This window comes from Pristiophorus japonicus, chromosome 21, assembly GCF_044704955.1.
Source record: "Pristiophorus japonicus isolate sPriJap1 chromosome 21, sPriJap1.hap1, whole genome shotgun sequence".
Taxonomy (NCBI): Eukaryota; Metazoa; Chordata; class Chondrichthyes; family Pristiophoridae; genus Pristiophorus; species Pristiophorus japonicus.
The window spans coordinates 3,299,045-3,321,529 of NC_091997.1; the positions used below are offsets into that span (position 1 = coordinate 3,299,045).

Consider the following 22,485-nt stretch of genomic DNA (forward strand, 5'->3'; position numbering starts at 1 on the left):
ACTATTTACATCTCCTCTGGACCCATCTTTTGTTTCTTTGTTATTCCGTTACAGTGTCATTTAATCACTCTTGCCCTCCACCGTATTAGATTGTTCTTCCCCCTCCCTTTTATCCCTGGCTCTGTACTTGCTTATAAACTATTAAATCTCTAACTTCAGTTCTAAAAAGTCATCGACCTGAATCGTTAATGGCCGAGTATTCCCAGCATTTTGTTTAATTTCAGATTTATCATCTGCTGTATTTTGCTATTGTATCATATTTGATGGGCTTTGATCCACAGATGACAGCACTACTTCAGAGGGCTGTGGATGCTTAGTCATTGAGAATATTTAAGATAGAGTCCGATAGATTTTTGGATATTAAGGGAATCAAAGGATAGGGTGGGAAAGAAGTGGAGATAGAAGATCAGCCATGATCTTATTAAATGGCAGAACAGGCTCGAGGGGCCGTATGGACTACCCCTACTCCTATTCCTTGTGTCCCTGTATGCCATAGGCTGCATTGCTTTCCTTAAGAGAACAGCCAGAAAGATAAGCTTTATTTGCACTAAAACACATTCTTACATTGCTAAGACTGCAATCCCCAGCCCACGGGTCACTTGGCTCTACAGGAGTGGTCCACTTGGTTGGACTATTGTCTGGCAAGCTGAAGGTTCTACCATGCTACATTGGTTTAGATTTACTGCTTTTGTTTCTGTAAATTAACACATCAGAATTATTTTTTGGTGGTTAGAATGCAAGAGATGGAGTAGAACGGGTCTATACTCTCTGGAGTTTAGAAGAACGAGAGGTGATTTAATTGAAATGTATAAAATTCTTAAGAGGGCGTGGCATGGGTAGCTGTCTTGAGACCGTTTCCCCTAGCTGGAGAGTCTAGAACCAAGGCTCAGTCTCAGGACAGCCATTTAGGACTGAAAATCAGGAGAAATGTCTTCACTCAGAGGATTGTGAATCTTTGGAATTCTGTAGCCCAGAGGTGTGTGCATGCTCAGTCGTTGAGTATATTCAAGACAGGGAATGACAAATTTTTGGACATGAAAGGAATCAAGAGATACGGAGATCGGGCGGGAAAGTGGAGTTAAGGTAGAAAATCAGCCATGAACTTACTGATTGGTGGAGCAGGCTCGAGGGACCGTATGGTCTAATCTTGCTATTTCTTATCTTATTAAGACATGTTCACGAATTGTAAACAATCAGTGGCAATATTCTGGTCTGAAATAAGCATATTTTACCAATTTCAAACAGCAATGATAATCTGCAGATGGCAAGTACTAAAAATATATTATGCAGCACGATGCACGCACAGCTGGAAACAGTTCCTTTATCTTTTTGGTGGGTAATTCACTCACTGCAGTTGCTCGACGCAGAACTGAATCACATTGGATTCTCACCCATACCCTAGATGGATGCATTATCGGTGCCTTGTGACACATGGTTTAGTGTTGTTCACTTTCAGTGCCGTATTAAAGTCCAAATACCCGCAACTAAAGAGTTTCCCCAGTATCACTTCCCCACCCAGATTTAATTTTCTCCCCCCCATTAAACTGAGGGGGGCTAAGAGTAAGAGAGAGGCAAGGGACGGACAAGACAAAAGATCCCTCATTGGATCCAAATATTGAAAGTTTAAAAGAAATACAAAATCAGAATAGTGCAAAAGGGCTTACCCAGCTCCATCTCCCTGAAGTTGTAGCCAAAACAGGCCAGAGACACTTACTTCAACATGGGCAGAAATGGCAGCTTCAAATAAAACCAATACCAACCGTAACCATCAGATGGCAGCTCATCGCCTAATCCATGGGTCAGGCTGGATGGACCCGTTGCCCCTTTCCTGCCGTCAATTTCAAATGTCCAATGCGTTAGCCACATGTGGCTAATTGGAAATCCAGATGTGGCCAATTGCATTTCTGATTCGCAAATAAAAATAGAGTAATACAGTCAGTGGCGATCTTCCATCAATACTTACACCCACATGACGTATGCACATGCACTATCGTTGTGCGTTTATTGGTTAAATGGTAAGACAAGCAGCAGAATGTGCGAGTGTTTGTGATTGTTGCAAGTGCTTTACTTCCTTGGTTGCTGAATAGTTGATGCCTGCAAATAGACAGATGTGACGTATAATTTACCAGTCTGCACAAGGCCTTTTCTATAATTAGTGCATGTGGCTAAAATGGTGTCCCTGTAGCCGTGACAGCGACCGGTCAGTGATTTCTATTGGACAATAGTCCAAGGAGCTAAGGATCGTCACACTTCATAAATCATCGACTCTCAAAGAACAAACGGCAGCAATACCACTGAAGCAACTTTATTCTGTGTCCATAGTACATTATATACAATAGGAACAAATTTAAACTGAAGGGCAAAATAAATATTGCCTATTCCCTTTTAACAGGTCAAACCCAATTCCAAAGTCTGTACCAAATGCATGCAATTATTGTACGTGGAAATCTGATGACAGAAAAACTCAAGTTCACGCTCATATCTTCTCCTTTCAGTTTAGATCAAGACTAAATGCAAAGGCGGTAAAGCTAATGCACAGTATCTCTCATTAGTTCTCTCTCCCCACCCCGCTAAATAAGAGAGAGGGGCGGTGAAAGAGGAGAATTATCATTTCCCTCCAATAGACACATGGATTATAAGTCAAACTAGTTCAGGCAGTCTTAACCCAGTTACAAACTCACCAGTTTGCAACACAAACTTAGCCTCCATTTGAGGTCACTTAAAAGCAAAATCACTTGTATAAATTGTGTTTAAAAAAAAGACACTCCAATCAGACAAATGAGCTCACGGTGCTGGGCTTTGCTCAGGAGGAACAGTCACCACCACACCCAAGATACCCCTCCCTCACTGGCATTCTCTGGCCCGCCACAAGCTGTTGATGAATTTTAAAATGGCCCATCCTGTTTTAAGATAAACATTCCACTTGAACTTGTCCCTTGACATTGCTGATTTCAGGCAGTTCTCTAAACTGGTCGATGCTGGTGTTAAATGTGGCACTAACTGGGGCGGGGGAAGCACGAGAATCCATCACGCCCCAAACTGCAGCCTCCAGGAAAGCAAGATAGTTGGTGCTGAAAATACACACTTCAAAAATGTCACATCTTAAAAGAGCACAACATAAACTATGGAATGGACTCCCTGCAGATCAAATTATCAGAGAACATTTCAGTAATACTTGTACCTTCCACACCCATTTTACTGACAGCACCAAGGCGATGGGAATTATTAAAACCTCTTTTAAAAAAAAATGAATACACTATTAAAAACTCTCAAGGAAGTCCTCTTTGTAAAATGTTCCCCATTAACACTTTGTCCTGAAGAGCATGTTCAACGTCTCTCTCTTCAATTTTAAGAGCAACCTGAGGAGGAAAGAGTTGGGTTGAGATTAATGCACAGTGCCCACTTAGTAAATGATCAATGCCCGACACGGTTACCTTCTATTCTGTACTCCCGGAGTGAAATCAGGCTCCAGACCTCAGGAGAGCAGACTGGTTATCCTGCCAGGAAATTAGGACACTTGTTCCAACACTTTAGGTCAGCAGGAATTGTGGACACAAAGGATTGATTGGTCTTTGAAAAGGCCACACACCTGATTCACCGTGTACTTCACCCCCTCTCCAAAGATCAGAAGCCTCTGCTTCTGACACCATGTATTTTATAGTCTCTCTAACACTCTTAGATCAATTTAATTTGATTTATTGTGGAAGATCTCAATCAGCCATGTGCAGATAAAATGGCGTTCCTCATACAGACAGTTTCTTAATTACAGATCCAGGGCACTAGACCTCCAAGCTAGAGGGCACCAGACATTTTAATCATTACACTCGCGACCACCATTAGATACAGGCAAGCATCCAGTGATAGACTCCAGGCCCCAGACAGACAGAAACCAGAATGTGCCCCACGCCCATCCTTTGACATTCAGCCAGCCATCACAACAGCCTCGCAGTCAATTCCAGAATGTCCTTCTGTATAAAACTCAAGGGCTGGGGTGGGGTGGGAGGGCAGGAGCTAAAGGCTCGTTCAGCATCAAATGACCACAGCTTCATCGCCCACAGAGCAGAGGGGGAGCTGTGGCTTGTAGCAGGAGCCCTGGACTCAGGCTCGACTCCCAGAGGGAAGCCAGTCAGCTTTGAGCAAGCCCCAGGCTGGATTCACACAAGAGCAGGGACACGCACACACTGCAGGACCGGCACTTGTGCTGCGATTACATGACGCCCGCTCCAACTTCTGCGGCAGAGCTGGGGAACTAATGAGGGCTGCAGTGCCATAGGCAAGTTTTCCTCGGGCATGGGCAGACTGAGCACTCAGTCCCTCCATACCAACCAGCAATTTCATTTCTGCATCGCTGGTCTGTGCTAAACTCCCCGACACTCGCAGGCAAATCTCAACCATTGCAGTGTCAGGTATTGGACGTACTTATAGCGGGCCTCCCATGGTTTCCCAGATGGAAAGTCAGGACACAGCGAAGGATGCTGTAGGGATGGGCACCTGCAGCCTGCAAAGCTCCATCTAGTGGTAGAAGTTTGCAAAGCACGACTCCAAATGGCACCAGTCAAACATCATCCAATGATATAGCACCTTAACATGGCAAAGTGTCCATCGGCATTTCACAGGAGCGTTTGGACAGAATCTAACACAGCCCCATGAGATATTAGGACAAGTGACCAAAAGTTTGGTCAAAGAGAGAGGTTTTTAAAAGAAATGTCTTAAAGGAGAGAGAGATATAGGGAGGGAATTCCAGAACTTGGGGGGAGAGGCAGCTGAGGAGTACACAGGGAACGTGCACCAAATGTCGCTAATTGAACACACTGCAGACTAAGGCTGGTTAAAATCACGACTAATTTCAATCCAAGCTCGGTCACTCTTACCTTACTGAGCCGAGCTTCTTTTGATCGCTTGAGCCAGATGATTCCCCTGGATTCCAGGAGGCTGCAGAGCGACAAGCACTCCGACTGGTCAGCACCGGTCATCTGCTGCTGTCGGCAAACTTTACTGTAGGTGTCGTGGAGCTGAAACACAGCGAGAGCCCTGTAAATATCCTCCTTACACACACACACACACACACACACACACACACACACACACACACAGCAAACCAAGCACGCTCTTCTACTTACAACGTATAAAATTCTGACGGGGTTGGACAGACTGGATGCGGGGAGGATGTTTCCCCGGGGCTGGGAAGTCTAGAACAAGGGGTCACAGTCTCAGGATACGGGGTAGGAAATTTAGGACCGAGATGAGGAGAAATTTTTCATTCAGAGGGTGGTGAACCTGTGGAATTCTCTACCACAGAAGGCTGTGGCAGTCCAGTCACTGAATATATTTAAGAGGGAGATAGATAGATTTCTAGGAACAAAAGGCATCAAGGAGTATGGGGGGAAAAAAGCAGGAATATGGTGTTGAGATAGAGGATCAGCCATGATCATATTGAATGGCGGTGCAGACTCGAGGGGCCGAATGGCCGACTACTGCTCCTATTTTCTATGATTATAACACAAGGGCTTTAAACAAGAACCCCAAGCATTAGCACATCAATTGCTCAGTCACAAAACTGCGACAGGCACAGGGCCAATGTTCCCCTGGAATATTCTTTGAGCTGCACGGCCCATTCTAAATTTCACGCACGCGCGATCTTTCCAAATTTAAAACCCGGCTCGCTGGCAAAGTGAACACTGCACAGGGCCCAGCCCAGCTCTGCACCGTGACAAGTAGTTAAAGTACTGAGTACTGTGGGGTTTTTTGCAGCACGAGTAAACATTGCAATTTATAAGAGAGAGTGGAGGAGAGGTGCATCTCAGCAGTCCCCCCTGTATCTCCTAGGGGTTGCATCCTGTTGCAGGTTAGCAGGCAAGGGGGATTAAAAGACGAGGAGGAAGATGTGCCCGGAAATAATTCAGTTGTAAATCAACAAAAAAAACCAACTTCCTTCAACACCTGTGTGTGTAGAAGTGTTTCCCAACTTCACTCCTGAAAGACCTGGCTCTAATTTTTAAGACATACTCCCTAGTCTTAGACTCCCCAACCAGCAGAAATAGTTTCTCCCCTATCCTAGATCTTGAAAATTTCAATCAAATCGCCCCTTCACCTTCTACATTCCAGGAATTGTGTATTCTATGTAAATTATATTAGATCTCTACACCAACAGTAACTTGCGGAAAAGCTTTTCATATTCTATTAACCCCATTAGTGAAACTTTCTTCCAATCTCTCGCTCCCCCACCCCCTCTACTGGCCACCCAGAATCTATGGCTGCTTGTTACTCATTCATTAACTTTGCATTAGTCATTGTAGTGAACCTTTGCTGTATTCTATCCATGGCTGTGATAGCCTTCCTATAGTGGGGTACCCAGAACTGCACACAATTTTCTAACTGTGGCCTCACCCATGTCTTTGTCAAATTTATCACTTGCCCCATCTACAAAGAACTGTGCCTTAGTATCCCTACACATCTTACCATTTAGGAGATACATTCTTTGACGTTTCCACCCTCTCAAAAATGTCCTGCTTCACATTTCTCTGCATTGACCTGTATTTGCTGCCTCTCTGCCCACCCCACTAATCTGTCTACGTCCTCCTGCATTTCTCAGCAGTTTCCCATGGGCCCGAATTGGATACCAGTGTCATTCCTCCCATTGTATACTCTAGCGAAGGGGTCGGGAACTTCATCTTAAAGAATGCCAACTGCTTTGGCAACCAACAAAACCACAGCAACTCGAGAAGTTGCTTAGAACACAACCCGTCAAATACGGAGAAAAACAGGCCTTCTTCGATTCTCTGTCACCAAAGAGTTTCAGCTGCCTGGATTTTAATGTTCGCCTTTGATATTGAGAGCCCTTTAATGCTAGTTCGTAAACTGAAAGAAATACTTGCATTTCTATAACGCTTTTCACAACCTTGGGATGTCCCGAAGCTCTTCACGGCCAATGAAGTACTTTTGAAGCGTAGTCCTGGTTGTGTTGTAGGAAACGCGGCAATTTGCGCACGGCAAGCTCCCACAAACAGCAACGTGATCGTGACCAGATAATCTATTTTAGTGTTGTTGATGGAAGGGATAAATATTGGGCAGGTCACCGGGGATAACGCCCCTGCTTTTTGAAATAGTGTCATGGGATCTTTTAGATCCACCTGAGCGAACAGTTGGGGCCTCGGTTCAACGTCTCATCCGAAGACGGGAATGAGAAAGTTCCATTAATCTACACACCAACTCGATTTAAACAAAAAAGTTTGCAGCAAATGTGGTTGCGTTTACCTTTCCGAGAACGACTTCTTTGACTTTGGAGTGCCGGGTGAGGAGAAGCAGTGAACAGATGAGGAGCTTCTGCTGTACAGGAAAACACTCGTCAGTCCCAGAGCTGGAGGTCATCCGGTCACCGTACACGTCGGAGATAACCTTGGAGATGTGCGACAATCCCACCTTCTTTAGGCCTGGAGACCGAGCAGCCTTCACAGGAGATTTAGCTTAAAAAAAAAACCCAGAGAAATAATCCAATAAATGGAAGCACTGAAACACGTAGTTTTCAATCACTGAACAGAAATCAATCCGACTGTAGAATCAATCATTTCATCATCACCATCGTAGGCAGTCCCTCGAAACGAGGATGACTTTCTTCCACGCCAAAAAAGGACCGAGTTCACAGATGTTTCAGTGAAGGACCTAATATTCCAGTTGAAGGGTGGAAGATGCCTGTGCGTGGATTTTTTTAACGTGGGGTGACTGTTGCACACCAGCCACCACACGGGCTCGACAGAACTAGGTCTTGGTCCAGTGGCAAGGATTAACCAAGACGACTGGAGACCTGCTGTGCTGCACCCGGGCACCTTGCCTCTTCTGGGCCCCGAACTCACGCCTCTACACGATAAAAAATAAACCTTCGCCCCTTCCCCACACGAACCGAGGAATCCACTACAAAAAAAAAACCCAAAAATGTTTCTCCTCTACAAATGAGCCCCCACCCACACAGTCAAAAACCAGACCCGCCCCGGAATAATCTGGAATCTTCGAAACGGAACTGATCGGAATCACGACGAAATAACCGTAACACAGACCACAGGGACTCACGGGGACCCAGCCCAAACTGTGGGCCATCTCAATCACAACAAGTAGATACAAACAGGGGACGGGCAGAAACCCGATAACCCCGCTTTAAACGTAGCTGGTTTGAAGCACCACGGACTAACATCAACCCGCACCCATGACCACAGGGAGTCACGGGCCCATAACTTTAACCACTGGGGGGGCTACATACCAACAACCGGACCGGGATAGGGAATCCTCGCTGGGCGGTAATAAAGCACAGCATAAATTGCTATTCTGGGTTTGGGGCAGAGCAGGGAAGCTTTACTCTGCATCTGACCAGAGAGTGCTTCATGTGTGCCTGAAATTAAATGTTTCTATTCATCAGCACCATCATCTCACTTTGATGTGGGCGAAATCCACAAATAAAAGTGGAGGTCGAGAATAGGAGAATAAAGCAAAGATCGTAAGCTTAGAATATTTAACACTGACAGAGACCCACAAACATTTGGGGTCAAATTAGTGTCTTTATTGCAACAGTACTTGGTTAGACTGTAATCATTATCTTAGTCTATAGAATCAACGCTGATATCACTCTCAGTCACTCTCTCCTCCCTCCCAGCTCCGCAGCAACCCCAGGAGGTCCCGCCCCCACTGGACCAGACCCATCGCTCCCCGTACAAATTGGTTGAGAGGTTGGGCAGGCCCTGATCAGCCACTGGTCGATACAACTGTCACTCAGTCCAGACCCAGTGCTCCCAGCCCCCGGGCAGACAAAGACTGACTGTTAGATTATATAAAGTTACTCCACAGTAATGGGCAACTCCTGATGGTGAGTGTGCATTTCTTGCCCCCTCGAGCTGCAAGTTCCAAGGGAAACTTCTATCATCTCACCTAATTAATGTCTGGACCCGGAGTATGATCAAGGTATTAAAGCTTGGAAGGGCATTGTAGCTCCTCCTGACCGTGGTCTCACCAGACACCCACAGGGATGAGAGGGTGGAAGGGAGAATGATAGCGATAGGAATTTGAACCACGACTACTTGTCTGCTCCCTTGCCAAGAGGCGCCAAACCAATCGTGGCCTCCCCACCTCTCCTTGGCTGTAAGATCAGCTGAGACCAGGGAGTGACCCTGGGCCCTTCCTGGTCTGGATGGCTCGGTTCCTCACGGGGGAAGTCATTGAGCTGGAGAGAAGGGGGGGGGGGGGGGAGAACAGGACGGGGTAATGGAAACAGAGGTTCTCCCACCAATGGCCTTGATGGGCGTGCTCACAGGTAGGAAGCAAAATAACAGAGGGGCACACGGACTTCAAGGCTCTCCTGTGGAGTGCACACACGGATAGAACCCCTTAAGACAGTGCAAAATATCCATGTAATTAGATTCTCCAGAACCACGGTGTGCAAGCCCAAGGAGCCGGAATTGTCCTCAGCGAGAAATTGGAGAGAGCACTTCTAATTAGCATCCAGCGGGAACAGCTGGAAAATTTCGCTCTTAACTCCAACATTGTCTCCCAGCGCTTTGGAGCACTGTTGGAGGCAGTATCGGGGCAGGGTCCATTACCGTGTCGCAGAGTCCCTCCCCTTTAAGTGAGGCGGCGAGGCCTGGTGAGGGCAATTGTGCATGGGTCAGACCCTCCGCCTGCCCCCGGTTGGTGAGGCCTCTCCGCGCCAACGGGCCTTTTTCTAAAAGGGCAATGCCCCCCACCCCGAAGCCTTTTAAAGAATGGCCAACCCCCAAAAGCACAGAATAGCCGGGCTCCAGCTGTCATAAAAAACAACTTACTGGAGCTGGAGGCTTGCCACCAACAGTAGCTCAACTACCACTTATGTCAACTTACATTCCACCTCTGGCTTCAGTACAGTCTGGCTTCGAACATCTGATTCCACAATCTCCACAGCACGTCTGCAAGTACACAATCAATAGAATGAATTAAGACCATCAACAATCAAACTCCCAACAGCCGCAAAACGGGTGCCCTTTACATGTGGCGCCTTTGCAAAACCCCATCTAAAAATCAAACTTCTCAAACCCAACTTAATGTTAATACAAGCACGTGACCAGTTATACACCGGACATTAGGGTGTGCAGGGGCACCAGAAGATGCACGCTTTAGAAGTCTATTCTCCATCCCTGCCGCCACGTACATTTGTATCTTGTGACCTGGCGGCATTGTTGAAATCAATGAGTTACCAACAGCAGCAGTCAGCAGCAGCCCTCAAGGACCCTTGCTCTCCTCCTCACCCCTTGCAATCGGGGTCAGGGTGTCTGATGAATCAGCAATCAGCAAAGCAAGCATCAAATTAGAGAACCATTCCACTCTCCTGGCTTCCCCTTGCCCATTTTGGGCTTGGGAAACGGTCGCAGGTAGATACATTGATCTCCATTTCCTACCTGCACACGTCCAAAGCTTTGCGAGCATCTCCAGACACGGATGAAACCTTGCGAGCACAGAACTGAACGGCACCATTGTCCAAAACCTTCTCCCCAGGAACCTATTTTTTTTTTTTTTAAAAGTCAATCACAGCTCAGTTAAAACGTCACACACAATTAACTGGACGAATAGAACAAAAGACCACGAGGAAATGACAGGCAGCCATTGAGTAATTGGATCCGATGGATTTTGGCCCCCCGTGGACAGCCGACAGTTTCAACATTCATTCAGATTTTTTTTTACAGGGGGTTTAAAAAAAAAAACAACAAATCGAGATGCAATGGTGGGTGACCTTCTCTGGCAATTTCCTTCCCCCTCCTCAGGTTGCAGTCAGACAGTTACAGCAAGTTGTTCAAACGTACAAGTGAGGGTGGGTACCACAGCTTGTTACTTCATAAAACGCAGACTGGTGGGGCTGGGGGTGGGGGTGGGGTGGGGGTTGTGCATCCTGGAGAGATGCAAGATGGACATCTTGGGGAAGTTAAGGGTCAACAGTCAAAATCTGTGTTTTAAATTAACCGGCTTTCCGATATAAACAGAATGACTTTCAAGTGTGGCTTGTCTTCTGAAATGTAATGTGCTTGTGTAAGGAAATAAGTGTAGATATTAAAATGTAGCTTCAGTTTTAGGGTCATAAACCAGTGGCAAATCCACTTGAGGAGGTCTTGTTTAAGGGAAGTCTTCCGGAGGTGAACAAAATACTACGGTTTACACGGATAGTCTGTTTTCAAAGGGTTTGTGAATAGATACGGCACACAGTCTTATCCATGACATTTTCCTTTGATGTAGTCAAAAGGTTTTCAACAGTATTCTCAGTGTGCTTGAGAGAGAGAAACCAGGAAGCTTCCCCGTTCTACCCCACACTTGAATACCAGCCACTTGCTCTGTACCTGATTCAGTCTGTCTTGCACAATGGCCACAATCTGGTCTCTGGTGTAAGGCGCAAAGTTCAGGAGCTGAGGTTTGCACTTGGGCCGGGCTTGAAGTCGGGGCAGGATTCGGTCCGTCAGATCCAGTGCGTTTGCAATTCCTGAGGAGAGAATTTACAATTTGGGTCAATTTAGATCAGCTTCACAGGGTCTAATGGACTTTGCTCATCCGCCTGTTCAATGGGAGCCCGATCCCATTTGTAAGAACTACTGATAAGTTCCCACCTCACGGCCTTTCTTCAGGGAGATGAAAGAAAGGCTTGGATATCTTTCACGACCACCGAACTCAAAGCGCTTTATAGCCAATGAAGTACTTTTGGAGTGTAGTCACTTGTAATGTCGGAAACATGGCAGCCAATTCACGCAAAGCAAACTCCCACAAACAGCAATGTGATAATGACCAGATAATCTGTCACTGTGATGTTGATTGAGGGTTAAATATTGGCCAGGACACCAGGGGATAACTCCTCCGCTCTTTTGCGAAATAGTGTCATGGGATCTTTTACGTCCACTTGATCCAAAAGACGGCATCTCCGACAGTGCAGCACTGCACTGGAGTGTCAGCCTAGATTTTTTTTGTGCTCAACCCACAATCTTCCGACTCAGAGGAGAGAGTGCTACCCACCGAGCAACAGCTGACTTCCACTTGGCAATGGCCCAGTGTGTGGGGAAGTCATAGTGTCTGGTCAGCATGTCATAGCGTTGCTGTGTGTTGTCCTTGAACAAGGCACTGGTTGGACTTTGAGGCCATTGATAAAAGAGCTGGACATTGCCCGGAGAGGAGGTCGATCCAGAGTAACCAGTGACTTGCGCAATCTCAATTTTCATCACCACCTTTGGCGGCCATGCCTTCAGCTGCCTAGGCCCCAAGCTCTGGAATTTGTTCCCTAAACCTCTCCGCCTCTCTCTTCTCCTTTAAGATGCTCCATAGAACCCAACTTGACCAAGCTTTTGGCCACATGTCCCAATATCTCCTTATGTAGCTCATGTTTGACAACGCTCCTATGAAGCGCCTTGGGACATTTTAACTACGTTAAAGGCGCTATATAAATGCAAGTTGTTGTGGCACAATTCTCTAGTAGGTTCTGTTATCTATCAGAACATTTTAAAACTTGGTATAGAGCAAGCAGGAAATAATGCCAATCAGATAATTAGTGGCTGACAAAAGATCGTTAGGGTAAAAAGTTACTGCTTGCAAAAATAGCAGACTAACATTAACTTCCTTATGTCCTGCCTTTGCCCACTATTCTGATCGACTTAAAGCCTGAATTAAATGTGTTCCAAAAAAAAAACACTCTCTGTTGGTTTTGTTAATATTGGGAACATCTACTCTTTGATCCAGAATTTATGAGACGCCGAGATACTTTCTCCAATCTTACCGATAAGGACGAGCCTCGAGTTAGTGAGCCATGGCCACTCAAATAATGTGTAGAGGACATCTTGAGCCTTGCTGTCCAGCTGGTCCATCTCATCCAGCATTAAAAGGCTGCGAATAAATTAAAGCTTTCTTAAAAACAGCAGCGACCATTAAGGTTTCATTAGTTCCCTCAGGTGTCACCCATGAAATCTTTACCCACCCCCACTCTTTCTTTTGTATGCACCCACTCTGTGCAACAGCCCATCATATGCTTTTCTAACCCCTGCTTCGACAAAGATGTTGCTCAATAAACATCTGATTTAAATGCAGAAGTCAGATTTGAAGTGGACCCACAGATTCAATTGGCCACTCGCTACGTAGAATGTACAGCACAGAAACAGGCCATTCAGCCCAACTGGTCTGTGCCGGTGTTTATGCTCCACAGGAGCCTCCTTCCATTCTACCAGCATATCCTTCTATTCCTTTCTCCCTCATGCACTTAACTAGCTTCTCCTTAAATGTATCTATGCTATTCGCCTCAACTACTCCTTGTGATAGCCAGTTCCACATGCTAGCCCCGCTCTGGGTAAAGAAGTTTCTCCTGAATTCTTTACTGGATTTATTAATCACTATCCTATATTTATGGCCCATAGTTTTGGAAACTCCCCCTCCCACACACACGTTGAAACATAGAAAATAGGTGCAGGAGTAGGCCATTCGGCCCTTCTAGCCTGCACCGCCATTCAATGAGTTCATGGCTGAACATGCAACTTCAGTACCCCATTCCTGCTTTCTCGCCATACCCCTTGATTCCCCTAGTAGTAAGGACTTCATCTAACTCCTTTTTGAATATATTTAGTGAATTGGCCTCAACAACTTTCTGTGGTAGAGAATTCCACAGGTTCACCACTCTCTGGGTGAAGAAATTCCTCCTCATCTCGGTCCTAAATGGCTTCCCCCTTATCCTTAGACTGTGTCCCCTGGTTCTGGACTTCCCCAACATTGGGAACATTCTTCCTGCATCTAACCTGTCTAACCCCGTCAGAATTTTAAACGTTTCTCAACTACCAACTAATAGTTTATATGTAGGCATGCATACTTTGTACCCATGTGCTTTCAACCCTTCCTCCTAAATGGTGTACATACTAGATGGCTTGTTATTTGCAGTAAATGACAATCACAAATATTTAACCGTAGGGATTAATGTTTACAAATGACCAGTCCCTATTCAGATTGCCAGTATAGACATATTGTTCTCCCCCACACCTCAGTGAAGTACCTTCAGTGCCATGTAGATTCACAGTACAGGAGGTGGCTCACGGTGCTGGTGCCTGCTCTCTGAAAGAACTACCAATGAACAAGACCCCACTGCTCTTTCCCAGATCCAATTCCTTTTTGACAAGAGTTGCATTCCAGATCGTAACAAGTCACCGAGTAAAAAATTGACTCATCTCCTCCACACTGCTGAGCTTAAATCTGTGCCCTCTGGTTTCTAGCCCTATAGCTACTGGAAACAAGTTACTCTTGTTCTACTCCATGAAAAGCCCTCATTAACCTGAACACCGCTCCCTAACCCTCTCCATATACAAGTGTAAGTTGCTGCAGTTTTCCCATAAATTCACCGATGATTCCAGGATGCGCGACTTACACCATCGGACCCTCGCTCACGAGCTTATTTTCCAGCTTCTTTGCAAAATCTTTTCTTGCACATTTGAGTTTTCGTTTTCCATACAGTTGGTCTACGATGGTACCAAAAATGCTCTGCGAGTTTCTCAACATCATACAGTTAATGAAAATCGCCATTGTGTCCCCAAGTTTCTCCTGCAACACAAGTTAATAATTAGATCGCTGAAAAATTATACAAGGATCTATCTCTCTCATTCCTTTCCCGACGTGACTGGCCTTTGGAGGAGTGTGCTGTTAAACAGGGGTCAGCAAGCTATTTGATCAATAGGAGACGAGAAACATAGAAAATAGGTGCAGGAGTAGACCATTCGGCCCTTCAAGCCTGCACCACCATTCAATATGATCATGGCTGATCATGCAACTTCAGTACCCCATTCCTGCTTTCTCTCCATACCCCTTGATCCCTTTAGCCGTAAGGGCCACATCTAACTCCCTTTTGAATATATCTAACGAACTGGCCCCAACAATTTTCTGTGGTAGAGAATTCCACAGGTTCACAATTCTCTGGGTGAAAAAGTTTCTCCTCATCTGGGTCCTAGATGGCTTACCCCTTATCCTTAGATTGTGATCCCTGGTTCTGGACTTCCCCAACATCGGGAACATTCTTCCTGCATCTAACCTGTCCAATCCAGTCATAATTTTAAACGTTTCTATGAGATCCCCTCTCATCCTTCTAAATTCCAGTGAATACAGGCCCAGTCGATCCAGTCTTTCTTCATATGTCAGTCCAGCCATCCCTGGAATCAGTCTGGTGAACCTTCGCTGCACTCCCTCAATAGCAAGAATGGCCTTCCTCAGTATGGAGACCAAAACTGCAAGATTGTCACTAATAAATCCAAAAGGGAATTTAAGAGAAACCTCTTTACCCAGAGTGTGGGACCCGCAACCACAGGGAGTATTTGAGGCAAATAGTATAGCTATATTTAAGATGAAGCTAGATAAACTCGAGGGAGAAAGGAATATGTTAATGGAGTGAGATGAAGAAGGGTGGGAGGAGGCTCGTGGAGCATAAACATGACCATGGCCCTGTTGGGCCGAATGACCGGTTTCTGTGCTGTAAACACCAAGCAAAGGGACTACACGACAGCTCATAGCCTCCGTGACTTATACACACACCAGCTAGTCACGGGATCGCAATCAGAAGAGAGGAATGTTGACTAGACATCTGTCTCCTCTCCACTCTCCTTTTCCCCACCTCACATGCACTCACTTTCCCACAGGAGTCACTGGATAGCGATCAAAAGTAGGAACACTGACGAGATTCCTCATTTCTACCTTCCCTTCTTCCTCCTAATAGGGACACACACACACACGCACAACTGTATGGACCCCACAGAAATTAAGTGCAATAATCAAGATAATTGGCGTGGATCTATTGTTCATCAAAACTAAAATTTGTCTACATGTTCCCAGCTCAAAAACAATTATTTTTCTTTCCCCATCGTCTCCTCTCCCGAGGGCGTTGCCTGTTCCCAGGGTACAGTTCCACAGGTGTCAGGCACCCTCCAGTACCACACCTACTCTTCACTGAAGCTGGGAAACACGTATACAGCTGGGGCGTCCGAACTGCAGTCCACAGCAATCAGTTCTCTTTGTACCTCTATTCAGGTGCCGGTTTGTTTGAATTTGGTGGTTCTGGAGGTTTAGAAAAGACTGTTCTTGGTGAAATACGCTCACAAACCCTGAAGTCTAACACCAAGATCAGTTTCAGCAGCCTGGGTTATTTGCAAATTGATGGGGACATTGATTTTAAACCCTAGAGATGCCCACGGGGCTCCATGGAACGCTGGCCTACAGGAGACGCGACAATTACAGGGTCCATCCAAGCAGTTAGAGGCCGTGAACGGCTCCATTAAGGTAACGAATGAGGATGAGGAACGTCGCACTAGTGAGGAGAGTAGAAGCAGATCGCCCAGTTCTTGGGCATTCTCCCGCAGGTGACTCTGGATACTGTTCCTCTGGAAGAGGAATCCGGGCATATTTTAATCACTTCCCAACCTAGAGACCTGCCCTCCACCCCAAGATTAGTCAACTTGGCACAAACTGGGAATCACACCTGGGACCACCTGGCCTGTTTGGCTCAAACAGACTTTACAGTTACCAAATAAGGCATCAAGGAAGCCCAAACCAGCCATGTTGGGTTTCAGACGGCAATACCTGCTGGTCCGCTAGAATTCGCTCCAGACACGCTGTTTTTCCTGTGCCAGGCGCTCCCGAAATGTACAGACTGCCCGGCTTCTCCCCACAGACATGGTTCATTAGAAACTGGGTGATGGCTTTGATCTCATTCTCACGGGCCAGAAGGCGCTCTGGAATGGCAGTGTTTAATGCCTGCTTCGTCTGTTGGTAACACGTACCTGAAATAATAATTAAAAAACGACAAATTCCTGAAGTTTCATGGCTGTGTGCTGTATCACATGAATACTGTACAGAGAAAGTTGGCTAAGATGCTTCGCATTCTGCAGCACTCCAAGGCAGCTCATAATTGCGATTTGTATTGATGGCAATCTCGAGCAAATCAGTTGACGGTTTAAAAAGTAACTGAAGTTTACAATATTTAGCCAATTCAAGGTAGGTGGGAATTGCAGGATTGTGTGTGTAGAAGGCAGGGGAAAGAGAAGGGAGGGAATGGAGTAGAAAAAGCTAATCAGCTTCTTCCCTCACTTCTTACTGCAACTCAATCATTGAGAAAGGTAAATATGTAATAACCCCACATGGCCAAACTACTGACACTAATAAATGGTAAAGGAAATACTGTCCAGTATAACAATGTCGTTACTGACTACTTTAAAAACCAGTAAAAGAATGATTGACTGGCACAAAGGAATGATCACGATGTGATTAATGTTGAATAAGTGAAATAAAAACACCCGATCATGCCGGATCTTGGAAGCGAAGCCTGGTTAATACTTGCAGAAAATGCTGGAAATATTCAGGTTTTACTTGTACTTCTTTCCATTTAGTATATTGTATTCGCTGCTCATAATGTGGTCTCCTCTACACTGGGGAGACCAAACGCAGATTGGGTGACCGCTTTGCAGAACATCTCCGTTTAGTTCGTAAGCGTGACCCCGAGCTTCCAGTTGCCTGTCACTTTAAATCTCCACTCCACTCCCACTCTGATCTCTTACAATTTCAATGAAGCTCAAGGAACAGCACCTCATCTTTCGTTTAGGCCTTCTGGACTCAACAATTTCAAACCAGAACCACTGCTGCTATATCTCCCCCCCGCACCCCCCTTCCCACGGTAGCTGTTGATGTTTCTGCCATCTCCATTTACACCCTCTCTCGACTCATCTTTTGTTTCTTAACTTGTCCCATTACCATCTCCTTTTGCCTTGTACCATCCCTTTTGTCTCTTAATCTCCCCTTCCTTCCACCCTGTCACAAAAGCTTCCCTTTCGTTATTTCCTCCCCTACACTGTTACATCTCTAACCTTTTCCAGTTCTGACGAAGGGCCATCGACCCGAAACGTTAACTCTGTTTTTCTCTCCACAGATGCTCCCAGAGCTACTGAGTATTTCCAGCATTTTCTGTTTTTATTTCAGATTCCAGCATCCGCAGTATTTTGCTTTTGTACTACCGGTTAATACTTGGGTGGGAGACCGCCTGGGAATCTCGTATAAACTTTGCCTCAGTGCGTAACACTCTTGCCTGCAAGCCAGATGGTTGTGTGTTCAAGTCCCACTCCAGAGACTCGAGCACAAAATCCAGGTCGACACTCCAGTGCTGTATTGAGGGGAGCGCTGCATTGTTGGAGGTGTTGTCTTACACAGTTTGAGGAATCAGTTAGCCATGCTTAAACAAACAAAAATAGAAAAATCACGTCACATTCCAGTCACAAGCAGGCCAAGATCAATTTTACACTCGGCACTGAACATACCTTTCTGTTTAAAAAGCCTTATAACAGGACCTTTCAGCCCTTGTCGGGAGTGTTCTGGTGAACAAGGAGTCTCGTCCCACTTGCGAAGAGGACATGCTGCGCGCTCCGGTGATTTACTGGCAGTGTGCGATTGGTACTTTCCTGGAGAACACACTGCTGGTTTTAACAGACTCTCGCCAAATTCTAATTTGCGGCCACCGCGGGTTGGTGGAACAATGGGCTGATTTTCCTTCTTCCGTTTGGTCGGGGAGCACTGCAGAGGCTGGGGTATGTTACACAAGTTCTCAACACCTGGATAGTTTAAAGACACATTGTTACAAAAGAACATTTCAATGGGGTCTATAAAACCTTCACTGTATACCAGGCCCCCCCCACCCCCATGATGAATGCATTAATGTCCTGGGCCTAACCAAAATCCTGGTTCACTGGCAGCAACTCCCCCTCCCTCCCCCCTCACTGAGGCTGCTCCACCCACATACATGTTCCACTAGTTTTCTCACCATGTCTCCCAATTTTAACCAGTCACATAGTTCTGTAGCTCCTTCTCCAAGTCTGAAACCTCAACCTCATCCCCCCCCCCTTCTTCACAATCCTCATAGTCCCAACACCTACTGAATCCCAAATCAGCCATCTCCCTTACTCAATCTCTGTACTGAGCAATGTTTCTCCGATTTCAATCTTTACCCAAACACTCTCCTCCACCCTTCTGTCCTTCACTTACACCCTGCAAATTGAACATTCTGGACCTTCCCTCTTTTTAAAAAAAAGGCCTCAAATCACTGATGAGGTCATTTCTGACCACTTCCTTGTTTCTCTTACTATCAACATTCCCAACCCCCCCCCCCCCCCCCCCATCAGCACCAAACCCCCTACCTTCACCCTCTGCCCCTAGAAAAAGATACTCAGGTACTGGAGACCAGGCAAGGACAGACTTCCTTCCATAAAATAGGACATTAGTGAAACTATTGGGTGTTTACAACAATCTGACTGCTTCTTGGTCACTTTTCCTGATGCCAGCTCTTTATTCCAGATGTTCAGCCCCATGCAAATAGGACAGCAATATCACGGTCTCCAGTCACTGATGTGACAAGAGGGCGTCATTTTTTTTGCCTCTCCCAGATTACAGGGAATGGGAGGGAGTAGTGGTTGGTCATGATGCACCAGCCATCGTGGTGTGGGCCAGGCTTGTTCAACCTGGTCTTTTCCTCCCGGTCAATTCTGTATATATCAATTTTTTTTTTAAAGCCACAGAGAAGAGGAGTGAGGAGAAATTAATTTTCACAGAAGGTTATTGGGGGTCCTATATGCTACAGGGGAGGCATACTATTCCAGGGAGCAGCGCGAGCTGGTGCAGGAGGGCGACAGCAGCGAAGAGTGACGTCATCAAAGTCCAGGTCAATGATTGGAGCGTGGGCAGGCACAGCAGGAGCGGCGAGAGACTGGAGAGGGACGTGATTGGGACTCGGGGGGAAGGCGCACGTTCGGGGCCAGGGGCAGCACGGGCCCAGCCCACACTGCGATATGTGTGCACACTAGGTCCGTGCAGCAGAGCTGGTCTCCAGGGCATCTTGGGTAATCCTTGCCACTGGACCAAGACCCAGCTCTGTCAAGCCCGTGTGGTGGCTGGTGTGCAACGGTCACCCCACGTTAAAAAAAAAATCCACGCACAGGCATCTTCCACCCTAAAGGATGTAGTTCGGGTCCTTCATTTAAAACACCTGTGAACTCATCCTTTGAGGGACTGCCTGTGATGATGATGATGTTACAGGGGGTGGTTAAAACACAGATCATTGCATCTCACAGGATTAATATTTGAGGAAGAAATACAGCCATGGGGGGAGCAGAGAAGTGGTATTAGTTTTGGTTGGCACAGAAATGATGGGCCAAACGGCCTCTTGCACTGTAAACATCTACAGTTCAGTGGATTTCTCATCTCAAGGTCAAGGGTAAGGGTCAAGTGGCCAGAGTAACATTTGCAATTCACTTCTACATCATTAACATGGAAAAAAAAAACCCCACTGGTTTCCTGTGTTGCAGTCAGGATCTAATGAAACTAAAATTAACAATCTTTTAGAAACATTTCGCAACTGCCTCATGGAATGTGGGAAAATCTATTTGCAGCCATCAAGGAGCCCCCTTTTAGGGCACAGTGGGGGTCAGGTTAAGGCAAGTTATACAGCAGGATGGAGCAGGTTTGCTCGGCCGAATGATCTTCAAATGCTCCAAGGTTTAGCTCGGCTAAAACCTTCAACAGCAGCCCACTAAATGGTTAACATTGCACATAAGACGCTCAGCGGGTAATATATAGGAAGCGAATTCATTAGTCAAAAGAATACTTTCAAAAAATGTTGTCAGATAAGGGCCCGGGGCCTTCAATATGCAAATTGCAGCAGTTCCCGCCATGTTTTGCAGATCAAAAATAAAAACCTAATCAATAATTGAACGAGTTTAAATGGTTAAAAGGGAAACATTACCGAGACGTTTGCGGGGGCTGAGGGGCAGCTCTCGGGCTCTCGGCGATTCTTGGCTCGTTCCTTTGCAGCAGCGATGGGCTTTCTCCCTGGGGAAGGGGATGGTGCTCTGTGCCTGGGGTCTGGAGCAAGGCATGGCCCACACAGCTCAACACTCGTGCAACTGGGGGGGGGGGATTACATTAAAACAAGCTGGGTCAATTCAGCCAAAAATGTGGGGGTTTAAATTAAAAAAAGGCACCCACCCGGACAGCACTCGGGGGGGGGGGGCTCCCTCGGGAACAGCAGCTTCACCTGCTCGGCCTGAGCGGCCACACGCACCCCTCTCTCCCTCCCTCTCTCCTTCCCTCTCTCCGCCCGGTTCTCTCTCTCTCTCTCTCGCTCTCTGCCCGGTTCTCTCTCTCTCTCTCTCTCGCTCTCTGCCCGGTTCTCTCTCTCTCTCTCTCTCTCTTTGCCCGGTTCTCTCTCTCTCTCTCTCTCTTTGCCCGGTTCTCTCTCTCTCTCTCTCTCTCTCTTTGCCCGGTTCTCTCTCTCTCTCTCTCTCTTTGCCCGGTTCTCTCTCTCTTTCTCTCTCTCTCTTTGCCCGGTTCTCTCTCTCTCTCTTTGCCCGGTTCTCTCTCTCTCTCTCTCTCTCTCTCTTTGCCCGGTTCTCTCTCTCTCTCTCTCTCTCTTTGCCCGGTTCTCTCTCTCTCTCTCTCTCTCTTTGCCCGGTTCTCTCTCTCTCTCTTTGCCCGGTTCTCTCTCTCTTTCTCTCTCTCTTTGCCCGGTTCTCTCTCTCTCTCTCTCTCTCTTTGCCCGGTTCTCTCTCTCTCTCTTTGCCCGGTTCTCTCTCTCTCTCTCTCTCTCTCTTTGCCCGGTTCTCTCTCTCTCTTTCTCTCTCTCTCTCTTTGCCCGGTTCTCTCTCTCTCTCTCTCTTTGCCCGGTTCTCTCTCTCTCTCTCTCTCTCTCTCTTTGCCCGGTTCTCTCTCTCTCTCTCTCTCTCTCTCTTTGCCCGGTTCTCTCTCTCTTTCTCTCTCTCTGTCCCGGGCCGCTCTGACTGTCACTCCCGCGAAAAAACTTCAGCTTCGGTTTTGCCGCCAGCGCAGACCCCGCCCAGCCGGGAATCTGATTGGGTGGCGCGTTATTTCCCTGTCTCTGATTGGTGGACTGTGTGTGCGGGGCAGCAATGCCCAGGTTTTTTGGCGGGTTTGCAGCTGATCGCCCAGAATTGTTGCTCTTTACACACATGTAGCATTGCGACTCGAGAAACCAATGAGTAAAGTTGCATCGATTCACAATCACTTGTTTTTCTGTAAAGCATAACATTTTAAAGTTATGTTTCACTGTTAAATAAAGCTTCATTTGCAGCAGTGGAATCAGGGCTGTCACTATCAGAGAAGTTCAGCTCACCAGGGAGAGTGGTTTCCTGTATAAAGGCTGCTATATTCTGCAGCAGTTTACATACTTTTATGCACAAATCCAACTTGGAAAGCCTGCGATTATATGGTCTGCAGATTCTACTGCTACAGTTTTGATGAATTTTATTTGGTCATTCTACAACTGGTAGAATTAAGTGGTAAAGCCCTGTTACACAATAACAACATAGCGTCGTTAACATACTAAAATGATCCTAGGCGCTTCACAGGACTGTTAGCAAACAAAATTTGATACTGAGCTATGTGAGATATCAGGGCAGATGGCCAAAAGCTTGGTCAAAGAGGTAGGTT

At 46.4% G+C, this 22,485-nt stretch overlaps 1 protein-coding gene across 1 annotated transcript; it reads right to left on the bottom strand.

The window, feature by feature from the left end:
- Positions 1-2,289: 2,289 nt before the first annotated feature.
- On the bottom strand, positions 2,290-21,813 carry cdc6 (cell division cycle 6 homolog (S. cerevisiae)). The gene is made up of 11 exons (XM_070864276.1): positions 20,783-21,813; positions 18,309-18,599; positions 16,582-16,781; positions 14,387-14,559; positions 12,761-12,867; positions 11,343-11,482; positions 10,413-10,513; positions 9,859-9,923; positions 7,255-7,463; positions 4,872-5,012; positions 2,290-3,359 (listed from the first exon to the last, which is right to left on the bottom strand). Exons 1-11 carry the CDS (start codon positions 20,913-20,915, stop codon positions 3,270-3,272), a joined length of 1,650 nt encoding a protein of 549 aa, XP_070720377.1. The 5' UTR covers positions 20,916-21,813; the 3' UTR covers positions 2,290-3,269.
- Positions 21,814-22,485: the final 672 nt, after the last annotated feature.